Here is a 19803-nt window from a genome sequence, read left to right as displayed (position 1 = left end):
ATGGCTGCCAGACATTCCTTGAAGGAAATAATACGACTACGGTAGATAGAAAAAATCCAATCTGTCCCATCCTTGTTCCCCTACAGCAAAGTTTTGGGGGGCTGCTTAGCCTCACAGACCTGGCCTCTAGACTGTCAGTGAACACTGTTGAAATCGGTAAGATATGGCAACTAAAATCTCTCATTTATGGCAAACTTTACATATGAAATAACCGTCAGTCAATAAAGATCTTTTTGTCCATTCTTAGTATATTTGATCTGCAGAAAGATCGGCGATTCTATGGACGGCATAAATCATTTTCTTAAAGGCGTTATTCAACAGTTAAATATTAGTTTATTTTTAGATCATGAAAAACATACAAATTTTCAATTGTTCCAGTTGGATTTATTTACAAAAAATGCTCCTGTGTCTGGATATGGCAGCTGCATACTTCTTATGACGCCCCCAACTGTTCTGATGATTGCCTCTCTGAATGTCTATATATTGTGTCTCGTGCAGGTGAGTAGAAACCGATTGATTCTTACTGACTGGAATGTACAATGCCAAGAATCACTCCACCGCCTGTGTACAAGTGGAGCGATGGGACTGAACTACTGAGCATGTGCGACCACCAGCACTGGGCACATCAGGTGGACAGTAGGGGGTGCCAAGATGTATGTTATAGCAATATCTACACGAGAGCGATTGTTTTATGATTCCAAATGAAAAAGTGTTAAACTTTGTATGCTCTTACATAGAAAATTAATATTTATCCATGGAACAAGCCAAACAAGGGGAAAAAAAATTGCCCTTCACTTCTGCGCCATAAAAATGCACACACAGTCGCAAATTTAATTCAGGGGAATAAGCCGCTGGTGAATTCCAGTGTCTTATATCTAGTGGGAAGAAACAATCGGGCATATTTTGCCTCTGGCATCTGATGTGGAGGAGATTCGGGAGTCCTCCAATATACATAATATGTATATCTATTGGTTGAACATGCTGAATTTGGTGGGTACAGCCAATGTTTATCTGTCATATCATCTGTGTACTCTATTAGGGTGGCATTACATAAGATAACTGTCATCTGATTAGTTGTTCAAAACAGCGGATGTGACAGCCGTTTCTTGTAAACACGACAATTGCAGGCAATTGCTTATCTTCCAATGACTAGCTAATAACTTGCCAATGAAGTGACGGCTGTAGCGATTGCAGAATTGAACAATAAGTGAACAACAATCGCTGTATGTAAAAGCGCACAAACAGTCATCTGTATGCTAACAACGCGCTGAAACCAGTATTTTAATGATAGTTGTCCCATGTAAAGCCACCCTTTAGGCGGCTTCAAGCGTAAGCACATCTGTGTGCATGAACAAAGCGTTTTTTGTGGAACTAACAATACTTTTTTGTGCAGGCATCGGCATATTCTAATGTACTTTTTGCTCCTGCCACATATGTTCATTTGAGTGGCAAAAAAAGACACAGATTGTAATGGCTAATTATTAGTCTAATGCACCTCAGATGTGTTCTTTTTCTGGTGCAATTCTCAGTGTTTCATGCATGTCCTTGCGTATTGCGTGTGCATATGTGCATCCCCATTGACTTCTATGGCCAAAAGAACACTCTTCTAGCGTCCACTGGGTGATTGGGGTCTATGGCTATCATCGGTGTTCCAGAAGTAGTTGATTGGTAAAAGCTGCTGCTGACAGTGGGTAGCTTTATGTTCTCCTTTCATAGACTTCTCTATAGGACTGCAAAAACACAGCTGAAAACACTTGAAATATGGTCATTTTTTGCACAGTGTCTTGAAACACTAAATAAACCCATATGTATGAAGGAGCCCTTAAACCCCGTACAAGTACAAGCTGATTGATTGTCTTTCCGAGAATGGCTTCAACTGTCTGAAAGCAGCAAATTATTGCAAAGCAACGTACTGTATTACACAGTATTATACGGGACTGCAGATTACTTTGTCTGGAGCCATAGTTCCCACCATTGATTTTTTTTTACCAACATCTGACAAAACCACAAAAAATTTCAATCTAGCCACAAAAGCAGGAATGGAGAAAGAAAAGCAGCGCAGCCCACGCAGATATGGCTGACAAATCCACGGCCAGACAGGAAATCTCCCAAAGAATTACGACTGGACACCACTGAAACACAGAATCACTCATTCGTGGTTCCAAGACAGATTCCGCAACTCACAGAAACCTCAGAAGAATAAATCAAAGGATGGAGTTAGAGGATAAAGCACACACAGACATCGAAGGACTACTTAATGCTAGGAGGAAGCACTTGTAGAACATAAGATTACAAGATGAGCCAAGGACGGGCCGGGTTTGTCTTTAGCTGTTATCACTCTTGTGATAAATAGTGCCATAACTAAAGGGGGTCAGTTTCTAACTTACCAAAGTGGGGTTCAATAGGGGAGCCTTTAATTTTCACTCCTTTAGGCCCTGTCTCTATGAGAAAGTGGCGGACCAGCTGCTCTGAGGGATCTGCAGGCAGGAATAACGTCATGTTACAGATTATATGTTCTACAAATACTGATGAGAGGGTCATGATCTTAGACCAATACATCACCTCTACACGGCTGGGGCACTGCATTTGGAGGTGGGCTGGAAACTTTCAGAGCCAAACCATATGCTCCTCGAAAAGAGTTACTGTCCCGAATCAGGAAGGAACCTGGTTCTGCACTTCTTAAAAGGGCAATGGCTGTTAAGAAAGACAGTAAGATGATACTAAATAGGACTCTTAAGGTTCACTTAAGGTAACGGATGAACAGATATTAATTTGGTTGGTGAAGACCAGTGTGGATGACTTCGCATAGGAAGTGGGTGGACAGTTTGCCAATGCAATGACCACCTTCGAAGGTGCAATGTGATCACAAATACTATATATAAGGCACTGTTCATTACCTTGTTCCCTGGAGATGTTTGGCTTATACCAAAATTTTGAAGAATCCTGCACAAAGTTGGCAGCTGGAGGAATGTCCAGTTGTACCTCTAAATTTTGGGGTAAAAACAAAAAGGTCACTTCAATGCATCCAGTAGGAAGCATGGGCATAGTACCGTAATACACATTTACTAACCTTTGATAGAAGAGGGGGCCTGCTGCTCACTTGACCTCCCAAGAGTGCCTAACTTGTCCACTGCAGCTGGAGGGTGGCACTTTTCAGGTAAAGTGGGTGGCTGGGCATTTGGAGGGCAGGGGCTGCCGGAATAATAGGCAGTACTGATAGGAAACAATGGAGTGGGAGAATGAGATAGTTCACCTTGACTTCCCATTGGTGACAGTGGAGGACTGGTTTTAACTTCAGCTCCATGACAGGTGACAGGAGTCTCTGGCAGGGACATCGTAATACTCCTTTTCTGGGGTATAACAGGGTTTAACATTGGGGGCAGCTGTGGGGGGCAGGTAGCTTCGATGGCTACACTGTACTGGACAGTTTGAGAACTTGTTTCATTAGGAACTGGTGCAGGATTGAGTGACAACTGTCCCTTTGTCTCTTCCATTGTCCTTATGGTAGGATTTACAGGGACTTGAGGTGCAACCTTTGATATCCGGGGTGGAGAGGAGGATTGTGAAGCGTTTCCTTCAGGATTAGTGAGATTTACATTGTACTCCATGACTCCTACCCTGTAATATATAAATACACGTTTTATTGCACTATTCTTGTGGATCAGGTGAGGAGTCCAAATAAGAGCTCCAAAGTTATTAGTCTACATATATACAGTCGTGCTACATGAGCTACATCAAACCAGGGATTTGATAAAAAAGGGTAACATTTAGACTCTATTCACAACGTTCTACTGGATCTGCCATCCGATGGACACCTTTAACTTACAATAGACTCAGTAGGGGTTCTGCTGTGGTGTCCAGGGTTTTGTCAATAAGAATAGTATGTATAAATATGCATGCCTCTTCAGATCCAATCCATAAGCCTGAAGAAGAACCCTGCGTTGGTTCGGAAGCTCGCTATTATTACATCATGTATTTTTGTTAGCCATTAAAAGGTATCATATCTACAAGATTACGTTGTTTCTCTTGCTGAGAACAATCACATTAAGAATAGTGCTGCATGCTGTACTACAGTTATCGTTAAACTGGCAAAATTGCCAATGGTGGCCCAAGCTAAGCCTCCAATACAAATCTGAACCAAGCTTTACCTGATCCCCTTATATGTTATTAGCAAACCGTCCTGTGAAAAAGACCCTTAGTCTAAGATCATTAGTAGAACCGAGAGTACGGGTAGGGTGGTAGAGGATATGTAGGCGGTGCAGCACTGTGGAGAGCTTTATGGATGAGAGTCATGAGTTCAAATTGTATTCTATAGTGGACGGACAACCAGTGCAGTGACTGGTACAGGTTGGAGGCATTAGGGTAGTGACTGGCATAGGTTGGAGGCAGCGGTGTAGCGGTTGGACAGAAAGATGAGCCTCACTGCTGCACTTAAGATAGACTGGAGAGTTTAGTGAGAGGAAGATAAATTAGTAGTCTGCTAGACGATTATTTCCTTGTTAAATTAGGGTAAAAATAGTTTGTTAATTCCTGGAGCCACAAGAAGATCTTCACATACTTTGGAAGGTGAGTGCAACCTAGGCAACACTTACTGTTTAGTAAAAGAAGCGAGTGGATAAAAGGGATACTGTACTTTAAATGTACCTCAATATATTTCCAGTTGAGAGTAATAAGGATTTTTTATATATATATTCTTTAGGTTTTCTCATCTTTTCCTGACATCTCTTAACTACTGAAGTGATGTAAACCTTGATCATCCTCCCACTTATTAATGGCACCCATATGCATAAGAGGATTTCTGACAAACTTGCTGATTTTGGCAGGATTGGCTGATTATCTCATGTGTCCCGACTGGCGGCACATGTCATGGGAAAGAAGGATCGGGCATTTGGGATTTCAACATGTCTGATTCTTTGTTCCTAAAGAAGATAAGCTGTTGCCAGATGATTCTGGCAGCAGCTTAAAGATCCATATATTATAAGGAAAAGTCAAGCACACCCATCGATTTCAGTGAAATCAACTGGCCATCGTATGTGTATGGGGGCTTCCTGACTCATCTGAAGAAGGATTCAGCTGAATTTCAATATCCAATTTTTTTTTTGTCCTCATTGGAGACTATTTGCTGCCAGAGCTGTCTGGCAGCAGCTTACACCCTTCTGTCATTAGTAATTATTAGGAAATGATAGTACCAGTGTTTCTGGTGGTGCAATGCACCACACAGCTGTGTTACATGGTAAATCCATTATAATTCACAGCTCTACTACAACCGTAGTGATTCCACACATCACACACACAGCTGTACTACATTTATCCTGATTTCCAGACATTACACACACAGCTGTACTAAATCCACCCTGATTCCCACATGACGCAAACAGCTCTGATACATCCATGTTGATTCCCACACATTACACACACAGCTCTGATACATGCATTGCGATTCCCACACATTACACATACAGCTCTACTACATCTATCCTGACCCCATACATTACATACACAGCACATTACACACACAGCTCTAATATATCCATTCTGAGCCCATACATTACACACACAACTTTATTACATCCATTCTGACCCCGCACATTACACATACAGCACATTACACAAACAACTCTACTACATCCATCCTGATTCCCACACATTACACATACAGTTTCTGGTCATGTGATCCCTGACTCCACCTACACAGGTGATCACATGATGGTGACATCACAGGTCCTGATAGTAGCTGCTGTTGGCTTATCCAGCATACAGTATTTTCTACCAAACTGCACAACGGCTCCTCCGACAGCAGTGACATCACCACAGGTCCTTCAGCCCACCAGTTTTCTGAGGTGATGGTAGGTCAGTGTCTTCTGTCAGGACCGCTAAGCTGAGTCTGAGATAATAACGGCTTAGTTGTATTCTCATTTTGTTATTTTTGTCTTCCCCTTCCAAGAGCCGTAACTTTGTTCTTCTTCTGTCGGTCAGGCTCTGTGTTTTATATATACTGTAGGACCTGTGATGACATCACCAGGGCTGGGGTGATGATGTCACCAGGGCGGAACATGAGAAGCACCCACACACATACTCATGGACAAGTGGTCATTAATAGTTTAATGAGCACATGGCCGAATTGAGCATTCATGTGTAAGGGGGAATCAATAGACATAGCTTTCACCTAAATGCTTGTTCACCCTCTCTGCATTGGCCGAGTTAAGCAATCATGTGTATGGGACAGTCAGGTAGAGTGTTCGGTGGACACTTACTGAAGGTGTGTATGGGCACCACAAGGGGTTCCCATGATAGCGCCAACTCTTTCTGTCATATAATCTTCACTCTTTTGGAAGTGTTCTTATGAGTGAAGGTGAAATTACAGGATGTTTATGCAATTACTAAAGTTTGCTGATGCTACCATAGCAACCCCAGAGCGGGCACAACATTTATACTGTTGCATCGCAGCATGGAGATGTTAGGAAAAGGAAAGAAAAGCTAAACAAAGTTTATATTAAGTTCTGCTCACACCACAGTTAAAGTTTCCATGTTTTTTTTTGCTCTGTCATAGCAACAGAAAATCAAAAACAACGGAGGGCCAGATTCATAGTATGACAGACACCAATGGTGTGCAGAGGAACCCACTAACTATAATGTGTTCTGTTGGGTTTCATCATAGTGTCTGTTGGACTCATGTCAGGTAGCATTAATTGAGTGCTGCACGGTTTTTACATGCAAGTTATTTAAAGGATGCTGCACTTTCAGATGGCTTTTTAGCATAAGCTGCCATGTGTGTATATGAGAATTAGCAGTATTTTTGGCCATTATATGACTTGTATTCTGCATTTTACACTAATTTTCCATTCTGCTGCTGTACCTGCAATTTTTTGTTAGCTCCAGCAGCACACCTGTGTGTCTTTCCCTACTCGCCCCCCTTCCTTTGTCATCTCCCCCCTACCCTCTCCTTTCTATAGACTTCTGTTAGCAGCATAAGTTCTCAACCTCCTTCGCTCCTGTTCTCCATCTTGTTATCTCTGTTACTAGAGATGGTTTTTACATGACAGCAGCAGTGGACAGCACATTAGAAGTAAGAGAGACCCCCTAGTGGCCAGCACTTTGGGGCAATTTTTCAGCACAAAAACGTCATTTTAGGTAAATAAAGTGATTTGCACTTATGTTAGTTATTACATTGGTTATCACATAAGCATAAGGTGTCTCAAAGTGTAGTAACCATTTAAAGACTGCTGCACCAATCCACACAGGAATAACAGATTGATATATAGATTTATGGGGAAAGAGTCGGTATAGCTTGTATTTTATTCATCTGAACCTCTGCTCATTCTGGCCTTAGGAGTCCAGTGGGTGGTCTGACTGATAAGACCACCCACTACACTCCTAAACCCAGAATGAACAGAAATTTAGATCAATATAAAGCAAATTATACTGAATGGTTTCCTACAAAACGATGTATAAATCCATTCAGTTTACCCTCATCTATAACATGCAGCCCCCCATTTCCCCCAATCGAACAGCACAATTAATAGTGACAGGTTCTCTTTAAGAAGCTGGACTTGTAGAAGAAGACTCACCTGTCTGTGCCGCTGGGACTGGATGGATGTGTGGACTGACTTTGCGGTTGCATTAGCTGATTGTTTGGAGCAAGTTGACCTTGATTACAAGGACCTCTGAATGTCTGTAAGGAGGGGTTTTGTACATGCACAGTATTATGCAACTGAGGGCCCTGTCTGTGGACAGGACTATGTAATGCTATGGAGGGCATCTGGGTGTGCACTGTGCTGTGGGCTTGCATGGTGTTCTCAGAATGCACACGTTGATTTTGAGTTTGCACGGTGCTATTAGTAGCAATGCATGGCGTTCCTGTGCAGACAGGACCTTGCTGAGGAAATGAATTCTGCTTAACTATATTTGCCTGTGCAAATCCACCTTGCGTGCGTACAACAGTGGTGGCCTGGCCCACAGAGCCGTGTGAATGGGGTTGGGAGAAATGGACAACAGGTTGGGATTGGGTTCCAGAACTTTGAGAGGTTAACGGAGAATGTTGACCTGGACCCTGCGTCTGCCCATTACTGGGTGCTGTAACTTCACTTTGTGAGCGTACGGGTGAATTAAAGCTCTTCTTGTGTGCCTGCACAGGTTGGCCTTGGGTCATCATATTGTCAGCCAAATGCACTGATGCGTTGTGTGCTTGATCGAGACTGTGGGACTGTACAGGACTACTTTTTGGCCCATAGCCATTCGTTTGTGTAACAGAGTTGTGCGAGTGCACTGGACTAACGCTGACGTGACTGTGAAAATGCACATGCGCACGTGGAGGGCTCTGTCTTTGCACGCCTGAGCCCTGTCTTTGGATAGCATTTTGCTGTATGGATGGACTTTTTGGTTGTGTTCCCTGGTCTGCTTGTACCAATGGTCTATGCGTTGGTGACGTAGCTGGAATATGGGGTTGGGTTTGCATAACTGTATTTTGTGCGTGGATAAGATTATGCTGTGTTTGCACTGGCTGACAATATGTGTTCAAAGGGGTACTGGCATGTAAAGGACCCTGCGGATACACAAAGGTATCAGCTGGCACTGTGTTGCGTCCTTGTAATGGACTGTGAGGATGGGGATTGGTGTTGGGTCCTGGACTTTGGATGCTTGTTGGAGAACTGGTGTGAAGTGGGCTCTGTACATGAACGGCTGGGTTAGTGTGTAGCATAGTAGAGGCACTGACTGCCGCTGCTGCCCCTCTTAGATTCTGTTGCTGAAATGACGGGGCATCCCTTGGTATACCGTGATCAGGGACATCTGCGAGGAAAAAAACAGTAGAGATTACTTTGGTGTTATTAGTGACTACAGAAAAAAACCTCATAACAAAACCATATATGACTTCTTCCAGAAACAGCACCACTCCTGTCCATGGGTTGTGCTGGATACTGCATCTCAGTAAAAGTAAATTGAACTGATCTCCAATACCTCGCACTCCATAGACATGTTTATAGAGCCTCATGTGGTGCAGAGTGTTAAAGCAACAGAAATGCAGTCCTAAGCTCTCGCTCACGACCTGAAGGTTGTGAGGTCAATCCATAAATGGTTCAGGTAGCCAGCTCAAGGTTGACTCAGCCTTCCATCCTTCTGAGGTCAGTAAAATGAGTACCCAGCTTGGTGGGGGGTAATAAATAAAATTACCCGAAAGCACTGTGAAATAAATTAGCACTATACAAATAACAAGATTATAGTCCTGTTTTTAGAAACCAGCAATGCTTTACTAATCCTATACAACCCCTTTAAGAACAAATATTGATCCCTCCCCTACACACAGAGGGTGTCAACTTTTCTCTCATGAGAAAAACTAAGTATATCTTCTTTGAATTCTATGATTTAACATATCAGGACATAATTAAAAATCTGGTCCTTAGAAGTTTTTAAAATTAGGTAAATAAATGGGGTCCACTGTTCGGTTCGGTCCGGAGACGGAACCTTTTTTTGCTGTTAGGATTCCCCTTTTCTGTTTCCCGAACGGAGCAGGAAAGCGGAATCCCCAACCCAGGTGTGAAACCACCCTTAGGCTCTTAATCCAATCCTTTCCGCCTTTTCTGAATCGCTACAAAAAGCTAGAAGATATTATATTCAGTTTCGTAAACTGCACACCTATGCCGTGAGATCATGGTAAAAGTTCTATCCAGACAGGATAAAGTTAATGAGGGGTTGGATCTTTACACTAAAAGTGCTCTACAGTCTCATGGGACCTGTAAATAGGCTTCAGGGTGAGTCAGAAGAGTATTACGGTTGGGTTGAAGGTTGGCAGGACCGCGAATGCCTGTGGAAACTAGAACATATTTTATGTCAGTGTGAAAAAAGCGGATTGTCCAGAAAATTTACAGACAGAAGAAAGAAATCCAACAAAGTAAATGTCACTTCATAACTGTGTAATAACACGGTTCTACCTTTGCACCAAATATTCTTTGTCCCTGAAATGTCCTAAATTTGAGGTGTAAATAAACCCGTAGTAAACCACAAGGAAAGTGGATCTTTCCTACAATGAACCTGAGGGTGGCTTCACACGAGGCTACACACAAAAACGTTTGCCGCATCCACCCTTTCCATGAATTTCATGGCTATTTAAAGCCTAATGAGGTCCAGATATGTTCTTTTCCCTGCATTTTGCGCAAAGTTACACCCTTCCCCTTGCGTATCTTCGCACCTTCCATAGTCTTTTATGGGACTTTTGCTGTGCAAATGCAGTAAAAGAGAGCAGGTCCTACTTTTTCCCATGTGTGCAAAATGTGCTTATGAGAACAAACCCCTGGAAATCAATGGTTCTATTCTCTGTGTGTCACGATCAGGTGCAGGTTCAGAGCTTCTTTTTGTGACCAGTACGGGCCGGTAGCATGGTCAGGGGAAACCAGAGGTCGGTACATGGGTAGCATCGGTTGTGGTACAAGGAGTAGACAGGTAGCGTAGTCAGGGTGAAGCCAGAGGTCAGTACACAGGTAGTATCAGCTGTAGTACAAGGAGAAAACAGGTAGCATAGGCAGGGGAAGACAGAGGTCAGTACATAAGTCTATCCATTTGCAGTATGGAGGTGCAGGTAGGTGGTGGAGCTTGACTACAAGCTTGGGAGCACAATAATCATGCGCTGAGGGAGGGACAGAGCCAGGTTTATATAGTGTGCAATCAGGGAAACAGGAACTTGATAAGTGCTAGGAACAAGGGACAAGAGCAAGGATTAGCAGGGGAGCTTATCAGAGGGCTGGATAACTCAACAGGTAGAGCTGCTGCCTGAAACACAGGAGCTCCTGGGTTTGAGCCCTGACACTGTGTTTAGCATGTGTAGATTTTGCACGCACAAATATGACCGTGTTGTGAAGAAGCCCTTAAATTGAATTTTCATCTTTTAATTCTATGGTGTGATTTTTAGGTCCAATATTTGGTGCGGATTCATTGAATATAAATGTGGCAAAATGTAATGCAATGCTGATAACTTACTGCAACAGGTTCTCTCATCCTAACACAAGTAATTGAAAAAGTAAGAATACGTTTTGTGGCACATTATATTTAACACGTTAACACATTAAGTGTCCAGTTAAACTTTGCTACATCTGTAGACTGAAAACCAGAAGAATGCAGGGTGTGTGTGTGTGTGTGTGTGTGTGTGTGGGGGGGGGGGGGGGGGGTGTTAAATTAAAGTAGTTGTCTGAATTCTTTTTTTGTTACTCTGATCCCTTTCACGTATTTCCTGGTCCGTCACAACATGTTGATAGAAATTTAGGAAAGGGACTGGAGTGACGTCACAGCCCCGTCCCACAGGATCCTCTCGTCGGCGCATGCTCACTGTCATCTTGCTGCTGGACCCCGAGAAAAGCAAACTGCATATTTGTTCAAAAAACGGAAGCAAAATGGAATTGAAGCAAACAGAAAGCATGCAGTTTTTTTTAAATCCCTGGGAAAAAAGGTCAGTATATTTCAGTTTCACATCAATTTCTCTCTTCCAAAAACAGAGCAGAGAGACAGAAACCCTGAACTGAGCCCCAACGCAGGTGTGAGTTCACCCTTGACTTGTGTACATTTATTCTGGCTCCTCCTCCCAGAGGGCACCAGTTATTCACTTGGTCTAGTGTGACTTCCTATCTGATCATACTATTGAAAATCCGGTCTGGTCTAAGACTCTCTAGTTTGACTCCTGTCTGAGTCTTAGTCAAACATAGTTGCCGCGCTGCTAGCAGCGCCAAAACATCGTGTCTATGGGGGCTGTAAAGATCGCGTGAATGGGTTGCTACCAGCTAATTGAAGTAGCCCGTTCACACGATCCAATGTGCAGGCTGCGTGCTTTCCGGCTCCCATAGGAGGCATCAAAAGCAAGCAGCAAAGATAGGACAGGTCCTATCTTTGCATGCACATTGGAGCCGACGTGCGAGTTTGCACTCCCATGTCCTATCTTTTTTAGGTGCATGAAACTGCACGCACCTAACAATCATCCATGTGAACGCTTCTATAGGAACCTATTGGTCCCTTATAGAATCGCGTTCTGTGTGCTGATAGCAGCGTGAAAATTACGTTCGTCTGAATGAGCCCTGAAGGTGGATTTGAGCTTGTCTGTGGATTCCTGCTTGAACTGAGTTTCAAGTTAAAGTTAAGGCTGGATTCACACAAGCGTATATTGGCCGCGTTTTCATGTCCGGCCGATATACGCTGCCCCTCTGATGCATTGGTTTACAATGCATCAGTGCACATGGGCGAATTTCTGCGGCGTAAAAGCGCCCAGCCACCCAAGATAGTGCATTTCGGCCGGGCGCTTTTACGCCGCCGGCGGCTGCATAGACTCCTATGGGAGCCTATTACAGCTGCCGGAGAAGGGAGGTGGGAGGGAATTTAGCAGCATGACTGCTAAACTCCAACCCCCTTCCCTTCTCCTCTCTGCCCCTTGCCGGCTGTTTGCTATGGGAGGGGGCAGGATGCGGCGGAGCTAGTTGCTAAGCTCCTGCCCCCTCCCGCCCCTCTCATTGCTGGCTTTAACAAGGGGCAGAGAGGGGGCAGGAGCTTAGCACACTAGCTCCCGCCCCATCCCGCCTCCTCCCCTTGAGACGGTGTGGGGGAGGGAAGGGGGAGACAATTTAGCAGAGCTAAACTGTCTCCCCTTGCCCAACGGCATTGCAGGCTCGCCGTATATGTGCCAGGCTTGGGCCGTCTGAACAAGTGCACAAGCAGACGATTTTTATGCGGGCGAACGTAAAAACGCAAACGCCCGTGTGAATAAGCCCTAAATCAGCTGTTCATTACTATTACATCTGGTGTGTTGTTACATCTTATTCCCTGTGCTTCTGTGGCCTATTATATATGTCTCATTTTTCCTTTGCCACTAGTCTCTGCCACCATGTAGGGAAAGTTAGGGTCGCCCCATCAAGACGAGCACTCCGCTTCTAGGCAAGAATCACATATATTAGAGGGCCTATGGTCAGTCTCCCTTCTTTGTGTTTCCTTATATACAATTTTTTATCCGCATTTGTACTTGTGGGACATTACCAACGCATGCCGGACAAAGTAATAGTTCCCGTATACAGAAAGCATGGGCTGCACCGTGTTAGTCATACGGGAAGCCACTGGTAGCATTCTGTTTGTGGGGAACACATGGCAAGAAATTGGCTACACAAGAGTTTACAGATACATCAATGCTGCAGTGAATGTAAATGAAGACTGGTGTGGAGGATGGCGCGGCGGCGCTGGAGTAGCGGGTTATTAACTAAGTAAGTTCTGTATTTTTTATTATTTTTTAACACTCTCTCCTATTACCCCGAATTTGCAAGAAATCAGACAACCCCTTAAGGCCTTAGTCAGACGGGCGTTTTTTCGCGCGATTTGCGCATGCGTCTGTCGATTTTATAAAACCATTGCTTTGCAATGGTATCGGACACATGAGCGTTTTTTATGCGCTTGTCCGATAAATTATAGAACAGAAATCGCAGATCGCACCTATCTGCGATCTGCGATTCCTGTTCTCTTCTCTATATGCGCTCAATGGGGCCAGCGGCAGCAGCGCTGACCCCATTGAGAGCATATACTAGACAAATCATTCTTCTCTGCCACAGCTCCATTGAAAGCAATGGGCTGCCGGCGATCGCAGGATGAATTGTCGGGAAGGGCTTAAATATATAAGCCCTTCCCTGCAATTCATCTAGAAATTTGTAAAAATAAAAAAAATATATATACTCACCTTGTCCTGGCAGACGGAGTTCAGCGCAGCCGGCCTGCAGTGGGTGTGAATGGGTGTGAGTGAGAGCTGCCTCTGATTGGCTCAGTGCTGAGCCAATCAGGGGCAGCTCTCACTCACACCCACTCACACCCACTGCAGGCTGGCCGCGCTGAACTCTGTCTGCCGGGACAAGGTGAGTATATATATATTTTTTATTTTTACACATTTCTGGATGAATTGCAGGGAAGGGCTTATATATTTAAGCCTTTCCCGACAATTCATCCCGCAATCGCCCGCAGCGCATTGCTTTCAATGGAGCCGGCTGTATTGCTGGCTCCATTGAATTCAATGCGCTGGACAGCTCCGGCCCGTTTCTATTGAAACGCGGCTAGGAGCAGTTTTTTCGGGCGATTTTTCGGCCCCGGTCACGTGATTTGCGGATGCGCATCCGTCATGCGATCCGCAAATCGCAGCAAAAAACGCCCATGTGACTAAGGCCTAAGGGCGTAAATTTCCATCTAAGACATTTAATTTTACAGCTGGTATATTCACGTGAGATATTTTTGGAACTTTTTTAGATTTTAATATGCCTGTGAAGGGGTTAAAGAGTGTAACCTTTTCTATAAATATCGGAATGTTGCAAAACATCCTTAAAAAGCCAAGCTTTCCTAATGAGCAAGAGAATACCAGAGTTAGAAAATGTTCAATTATCAGTAATTATAGCCGTTCTAGCGGCTGTAAGTGTGTAACTCTAATGTGTTGGCGTTAATAACATCAGTCACCGGGCAACACACCCTCAACCACAATTTAACAAGCTGGGCCAGATTCTTCTGCATCTCAGAGCTGGCAACCTGTTTTTATGTGATGGTGCCAAAGGGAACAGATCTCCACTGATCGTCTAGAGGGAAATAAATGCTCCATGGTTTGGCAAATCCCTTATGCTTGGAAAAGAAATTTCACACTGGACACAATAAACTGGCAAACAGGAGGAGAGGAAATTTCCAGGAGTCATGTTTGCTGATTTACGGAGCAAATGAGTAAATTGCTCTCAGTAAGTGGGAGCGGCAGACGTCTCCTAAGCGATGCTGAGCACCACTTTCCATTACACAGTATATATGAGACGGCTATACCCGGAGTGCCACCCACGCCCGCTAGACTGTGATGAACGTGCCGCTGGACTGACCGATATAAATCTACGCTACGAGTTGTATTTTACAATGGTACTATTTAATCTGCTATATAATATATTGGAGTGAAATGGAAAAAAGAAAAAATCCACCATCCTTTGGGGGGGTGGGGTTGCTTTTAAGGCATACACACTTTTCTCTCTCTCTCTCTCTCTTTCTCTCTCTCTCTTTCTCTCTCTCTTGTCACAGCAGGGAGGAGCCAAAAACTGGTGCGGGGTCGAACACGGCTTGATGCTCGTTCGACTAACGAGCACCATCGAGTACGCTAATGCTCGAACCAGCATCAAACTTGGCAGAGTATGTTCGCTCAACTCTAATTACTTTCTGCTGCTTTTTAATTTTTCCATCGAAGCACTTGTGTGAGGGCTTTTTTTTTGCAAGACATCCTGTAGTTTCTATTACCCTGTTTCCCTGAAAATAAGACATAGCATGATTTTCCAGAATTTTTGAGGATGCAAAATGATTTTTCAGGCTTTTTAAGGTCGCTTGAAATATAAGCCCTACTCCAAAATTAAGCCCTGCTAACAGTTAATTAAAAAAGTCCATTTAAATAGTGTCCAGGCAGCTATACATGTAAAAAAGTTAAACCTTTTTGAACAAGAATTAATATAAGACACTGTCTTATTTTCGGGGAAACAGGGTAGTACCATTTTGAAGTTCATATGACTTTTTTTAAATCTCTTTTTATTACCCTTTTCTCTTTGTGAAAACTATGCATTTTAAGATTTTCTTATTTTAAAAATGGGACATTTTTTTTCTTAAAGGGGTTGTCTCGTGAAAGCAAGTGGGGTTATACACTTCTGTATGGCCATATTAATGCACTTTGTAATGCACATTAAATATGAGCCATACAGAAGTTATTCACTTACCTGCTCCGTTGCTAGCGTCCACGTCTCCATGGCTCCGTCTAATTTCGCTGGCTTCTTGCTTTTTTAGACGCGCTTGCGCTGTGCGGTCTTCTGCCTGGTGAATGGGGCCGCTCGTGCCGGAGAGCTGGTCACCGCGTCGTCATCGTAGCTCCGCCCCGTCACGTGTGCCGATTCCAGCCAATCAGGAGGCTGGAATCGGCAATTGACCGCACAGAGCCCACGGTGCAGCATGGGAGAAGACCCGCGGTGCACCATGGGAGAAAACCGCAGTGCATCCCTGGGAAAGGACTGGCGGCCATCTTAGGGAGAAGATTTTTTAAACTCCTTATTTCGTCGGATCGGTGAGTAGCAAGCGGTTTAAAAACCGCTTTAATTTGCTATTTTATGCCAGGAGGGTGACAGGGGGAATGGGGTAATGTTAAATTTTGATGCTTGCCTCGCGAGTCAACCCCTTTAACTTTTATTACTTAGTATTTTTTCTAATAATTAATAAACCTTTTTAAACTTTTTTTCTTAGTCCTCATAGGCAACATGAACTTGTGATTGTTTGATTGCTCATACAGTTTGATCACTCATACAGCATAATGCAATACCATAGTATTGTAGTATTGTAGTATTATTATTATTATCCATATTATTGCATACTATAGTATTGCATTATACCATGTTCTGAAAGGCAGTTTATCAAAGCTAAGCTACGGGCATTGCTTGATAGTAGAGTTGAGTGAACATACTCTGCCGAGCTTGATGCTCGTTCGAGTATTAGTGTACTCGATGGTGTTCGTTACTCGAACGAGCATCAAATTATGTTCGACCCCGCCCCAGTTTTTGGCCCCTCCCTGCTGTGACGTGCCTGTTTTGGCCCCTCCCCGCCGCAGTGTGCGTCATTGGCAAATTTTTTTGTCTGGCAGGCAGGGGAGAGAGAGAGAGAGAGAGAGAGAGAGGGAGGAGAGAAAGGAGAAAGAGAGAGGAGAGAGAGAGCAAACACACGAACCAAGAAAGAAAAAAAAAAAAGCTCGGGACCCGGCGTCCCACATACAAAAATGCTCGAGTCTCCAATTGTAGTCAATGGGGTTCGTTACTCGAGTAGAGCTCTTAAATTTTACATTTTCATTCAAATGAACGATTTTTGGCCATTTAGAAAAATTGCGCCAGAAAAAAATATCAGATCACATGGCCGTATTCCTGAGACATAAAAGCGCCCAGACGGGCCAATATACCGTCGTGCACTTTCACACCAGGCCAAAAGAATAGTCCTGGAACTATCTTTCTGGCCACAATACGTCGGCCATTACATGGGCTTCTATGGGAGCCGATGACAGCGGCTGGAAAAGGGAGGTGGGAGGGAGTTTAGCAGCTATGTGAACGAGCGTGTGTAAAAAACGCCTACGGCCGTGTGAAGGGTGCCTCAGAGTGATCCTAATTTTTCCACTGCAAATAAAACTACCAGACCCTTAACCCTTTGCAATCCAATTTTGGATTCAGGGTTTCCTAGGGGGCTTTCTCTTTATACATTATACAATGGCACCATCTGCTGGCTAGAGCTAGTACTGCGGTATGGGACATGCTGGAGAGGCCCCTGACAACAGAGCGGCCAGCAATATACAGTAAGAATACCCTGCTGGACGTCTTCCGACATCAGAGCTGTACAGCCTTCAATCAGAATGTCTTCAGATGTCAGACAGTGGATTAGAAGGGGTTAAGTGAGTGTTTATTAGAACACTCGTCCACCAGATTATTGCCCTGTGTAAATAGCCTGATTGCATCTTTTGTGTAGCCATACAAATAATTGTTCTTGGCACTACATTTCCCCATGTGAACTGGTAATGTGCTGCCGACAGTGATTCAAGTGAATGGGGGTCAAAAATTGTATGAATGATAGTTCATCTCTCAATCGAGTCTAATCGGCCTTTATGAATGTTGAGGTAAAGAAGCTCCGATCTCGATGACTGCTGCTTGTTAACACCTATAGATGGCCCATGTGAAAGGTCTTTACTTGTCCTTCATCATAAGCCAAAGCTTCTTTACCACAATTGGTAGAGCTTTTCTCAGTATCTCCCCGCTCGTCTCTAAAGATTCGGGGACCGGCGCGGGTGACAGGTGAGTTGCGGGGGTAAGAGAGGGAGAGAGAGATCTCCCCGCTCTCCCCCGCCGCTCCCCGCCCCCCGAATCTTTAGAGATGAGCGGGGAGATACTTGGCTAAGGCACTACTCGCTCAAGTAATGTGCACTAGCAAGTATACTCGCTCATCTCTACTCATAATGAGATCCCACATGCTCATTGAATAAAATGCAAGTACCAAACCACCAAAATTAATGTATGAAAGTCTTTCAGAAGTGAGTTAATATGTTTGGTTGGAATCTCCTTGTTCCCGTATCACACAACCTGAGTATGGTTATAAAAGGAGATAATGGCAGAACCCACGCTAATAACTATTAATTAAGGATTCATGTTGACTAAATAGCAAAAACAGATGGCCGGCTATAGTGTAGAGGTAAAGTATACAACTATACAACCCCCCCCCCCCCCCCCATTTAATAACCTTACATAATTCTCTTACACTTTTTATGTCTACTCTTATATTTTTATCAGTGGACATGATGATTTGTTGCCGTTTACCCCTTCCAAATCCCTACTGAATAATTCTTATTGGGATCATTTCCATTCTGGTTTATGTAATGTGTTCTGCTGTATTGACTCCCTTCCAAACCCTCAAACCTGCAAAATGTTTAGGAGCTGCAGGACTGATGGCCCCGGTCTGCCACAACGCCGGTGGTTGATGCTGACATTCTACTCTATGTGGTTTGGGAAATGTCTGAATAGTTTAGATTCTATATCATTTGTGTAAACTCCCTGCTCTCTCCATGCTCTGTTTCTCCTCTGGTAATATGAATCAAGTCAGTTCTAAGCATGATGTCATACAGTCATGAAGAAATTTAGTTCAGCTCCTTTGAAACGACCTAACTACTTCTTTCCGTGATTTTTAATCATCACCAATGCCCTAAACAGCCATAACTTACTCTCTATAAACATGCGGAACTTGAATCTCTCTGGCAATGGCAGACAGACTACTTCTGATCTACTGCTACCAGTCTTGTTCTAACCAGGGGCATAGCTTTAGGGGGTGCAGAGGTAGCAGTTGCACCTGGGCCCTAAAGAATGAGGGAATCCACATGACCCTCTACCACATAAGAAGACAAAAGTATTATAAATGGTGCATGATAGTTGGGGGCCTTTTACAGATTTTTCACTCTGACCAGGAGCGTCACGTTTAAACACTTACAGTAAATTTAGGTGATTGATACTTTTCCCTCAGCATTTGCTTGATTTTCAGGGATCTGTAGCTGAAGACAATACATTTCTAGAGTTAAAGGGGTTTTCTGCAGGACTTTACTACAGATGAACTATCCTTGGGTCATCAATAGTGGATAGTCAGAGATTCCCGCAGATCAGCTGGTCACTGTGCCCACTGTCAGTACAGGCAGCATCGGAAGCAGACAGAACTGTCAGTAGTGCTGCCGCCTGGTTTGGTATTGCAGGGGCAATTGAATCCAATTGGGCTGAGCCTGCAGTACCAACTTGAACCAGTGCATTATGACAAAGCTGTCTGCTTCTAGCTCTGTTTGACTGCCACAATGCCCATGGGGATTCTGAGCGGCGCCCCACCTCCTCTTCGGTCAACTAGTGACCAATTCTGAGGATAGTCATCAATACAAAGTCCCAGAAAGACCCTTTTAATAATGTCTGCAATTGCTGATTCATTCTATGCATTTATGATAGTCTTAAACATTGTGGTCATGATGTGTAAAGTGTTTATCCAGTCTTATAGTAAGTTTTCATATACACACATATCTTTTCCATTATTTTCCCCAAGGAAGCTGCAGTGGCATATAAACGGACATTTGTATGGCTTCTATTGTGATATCAACACAATGCCTGGTCAAGTGTGTGAACATTTAGACTGCTAACTTCTCAAGCCTTCTTGGAAATGTTGGAAGTGATGAGTGGGAGTGATTAAATGACAGCTGTTAAGGCCCATTTACACACAAAGATTATCTTTCAAATTATTTTTTGCATA

At 43.8% G+C, this 19803-nt stretch overlaps 1 protein-coding gene across 3 annotated transcripts in view; it reads right to left on the bottom strand.

The window, feature by feature from the left end:
- TNS2 (tensin 2) overlaps window positions 1-19803 on the bottom strand; it is a 148891-nt gene that overhangs the window by 9474 nt on the left and 119614 nt on the right. For all 3 annotated transcript variants that reach the window (XM_066584217.1, XM_066584219.1, XM_066584218.1), the window contains exons 19-23: window positions 7569-8787; window positions 3071-3618; window positions 2898-2984; window positions 2563-2694; window positions 2388-2477 (exon numbers count right to left, since the gene is read on the bottom strand). In XM_066584217.1, coding sequence (XP_066440314.1) covers window positions 2388-2477; window positions 2563-2694; window positions 2898-2984; window positions 3071-3618; window positions 7569-8787 — 2076 coding nt within the window. The remainder of the gene's footprint in view (window positions 1-2387; window positions 2478-2562; window positions 2695-2897; window positions 2985-3070; window positions 3619-7568; window positions 8788-19803) is intronic.

This window comes from Eleutherodactylus coqui, chromosome 1, assembly GCF_035609145.1.
Source record: "Eleutherodactylus coqui strain aEleCoq1 chromosome 1, aEleCoq1.hap1, whole genome shotgun sequence".
Lineage (NCBI taxonomy): Eukaryota > Metazoa > Chordata > Amphibia > Anura > Eleutherodactylidae > Eleutherodactylus > Eleutherodactylus coqui.
Note: the sequence above shows the minus strand (reverse complement) of the source record. Positions and strands in the feature narration are given on the sequence as shown.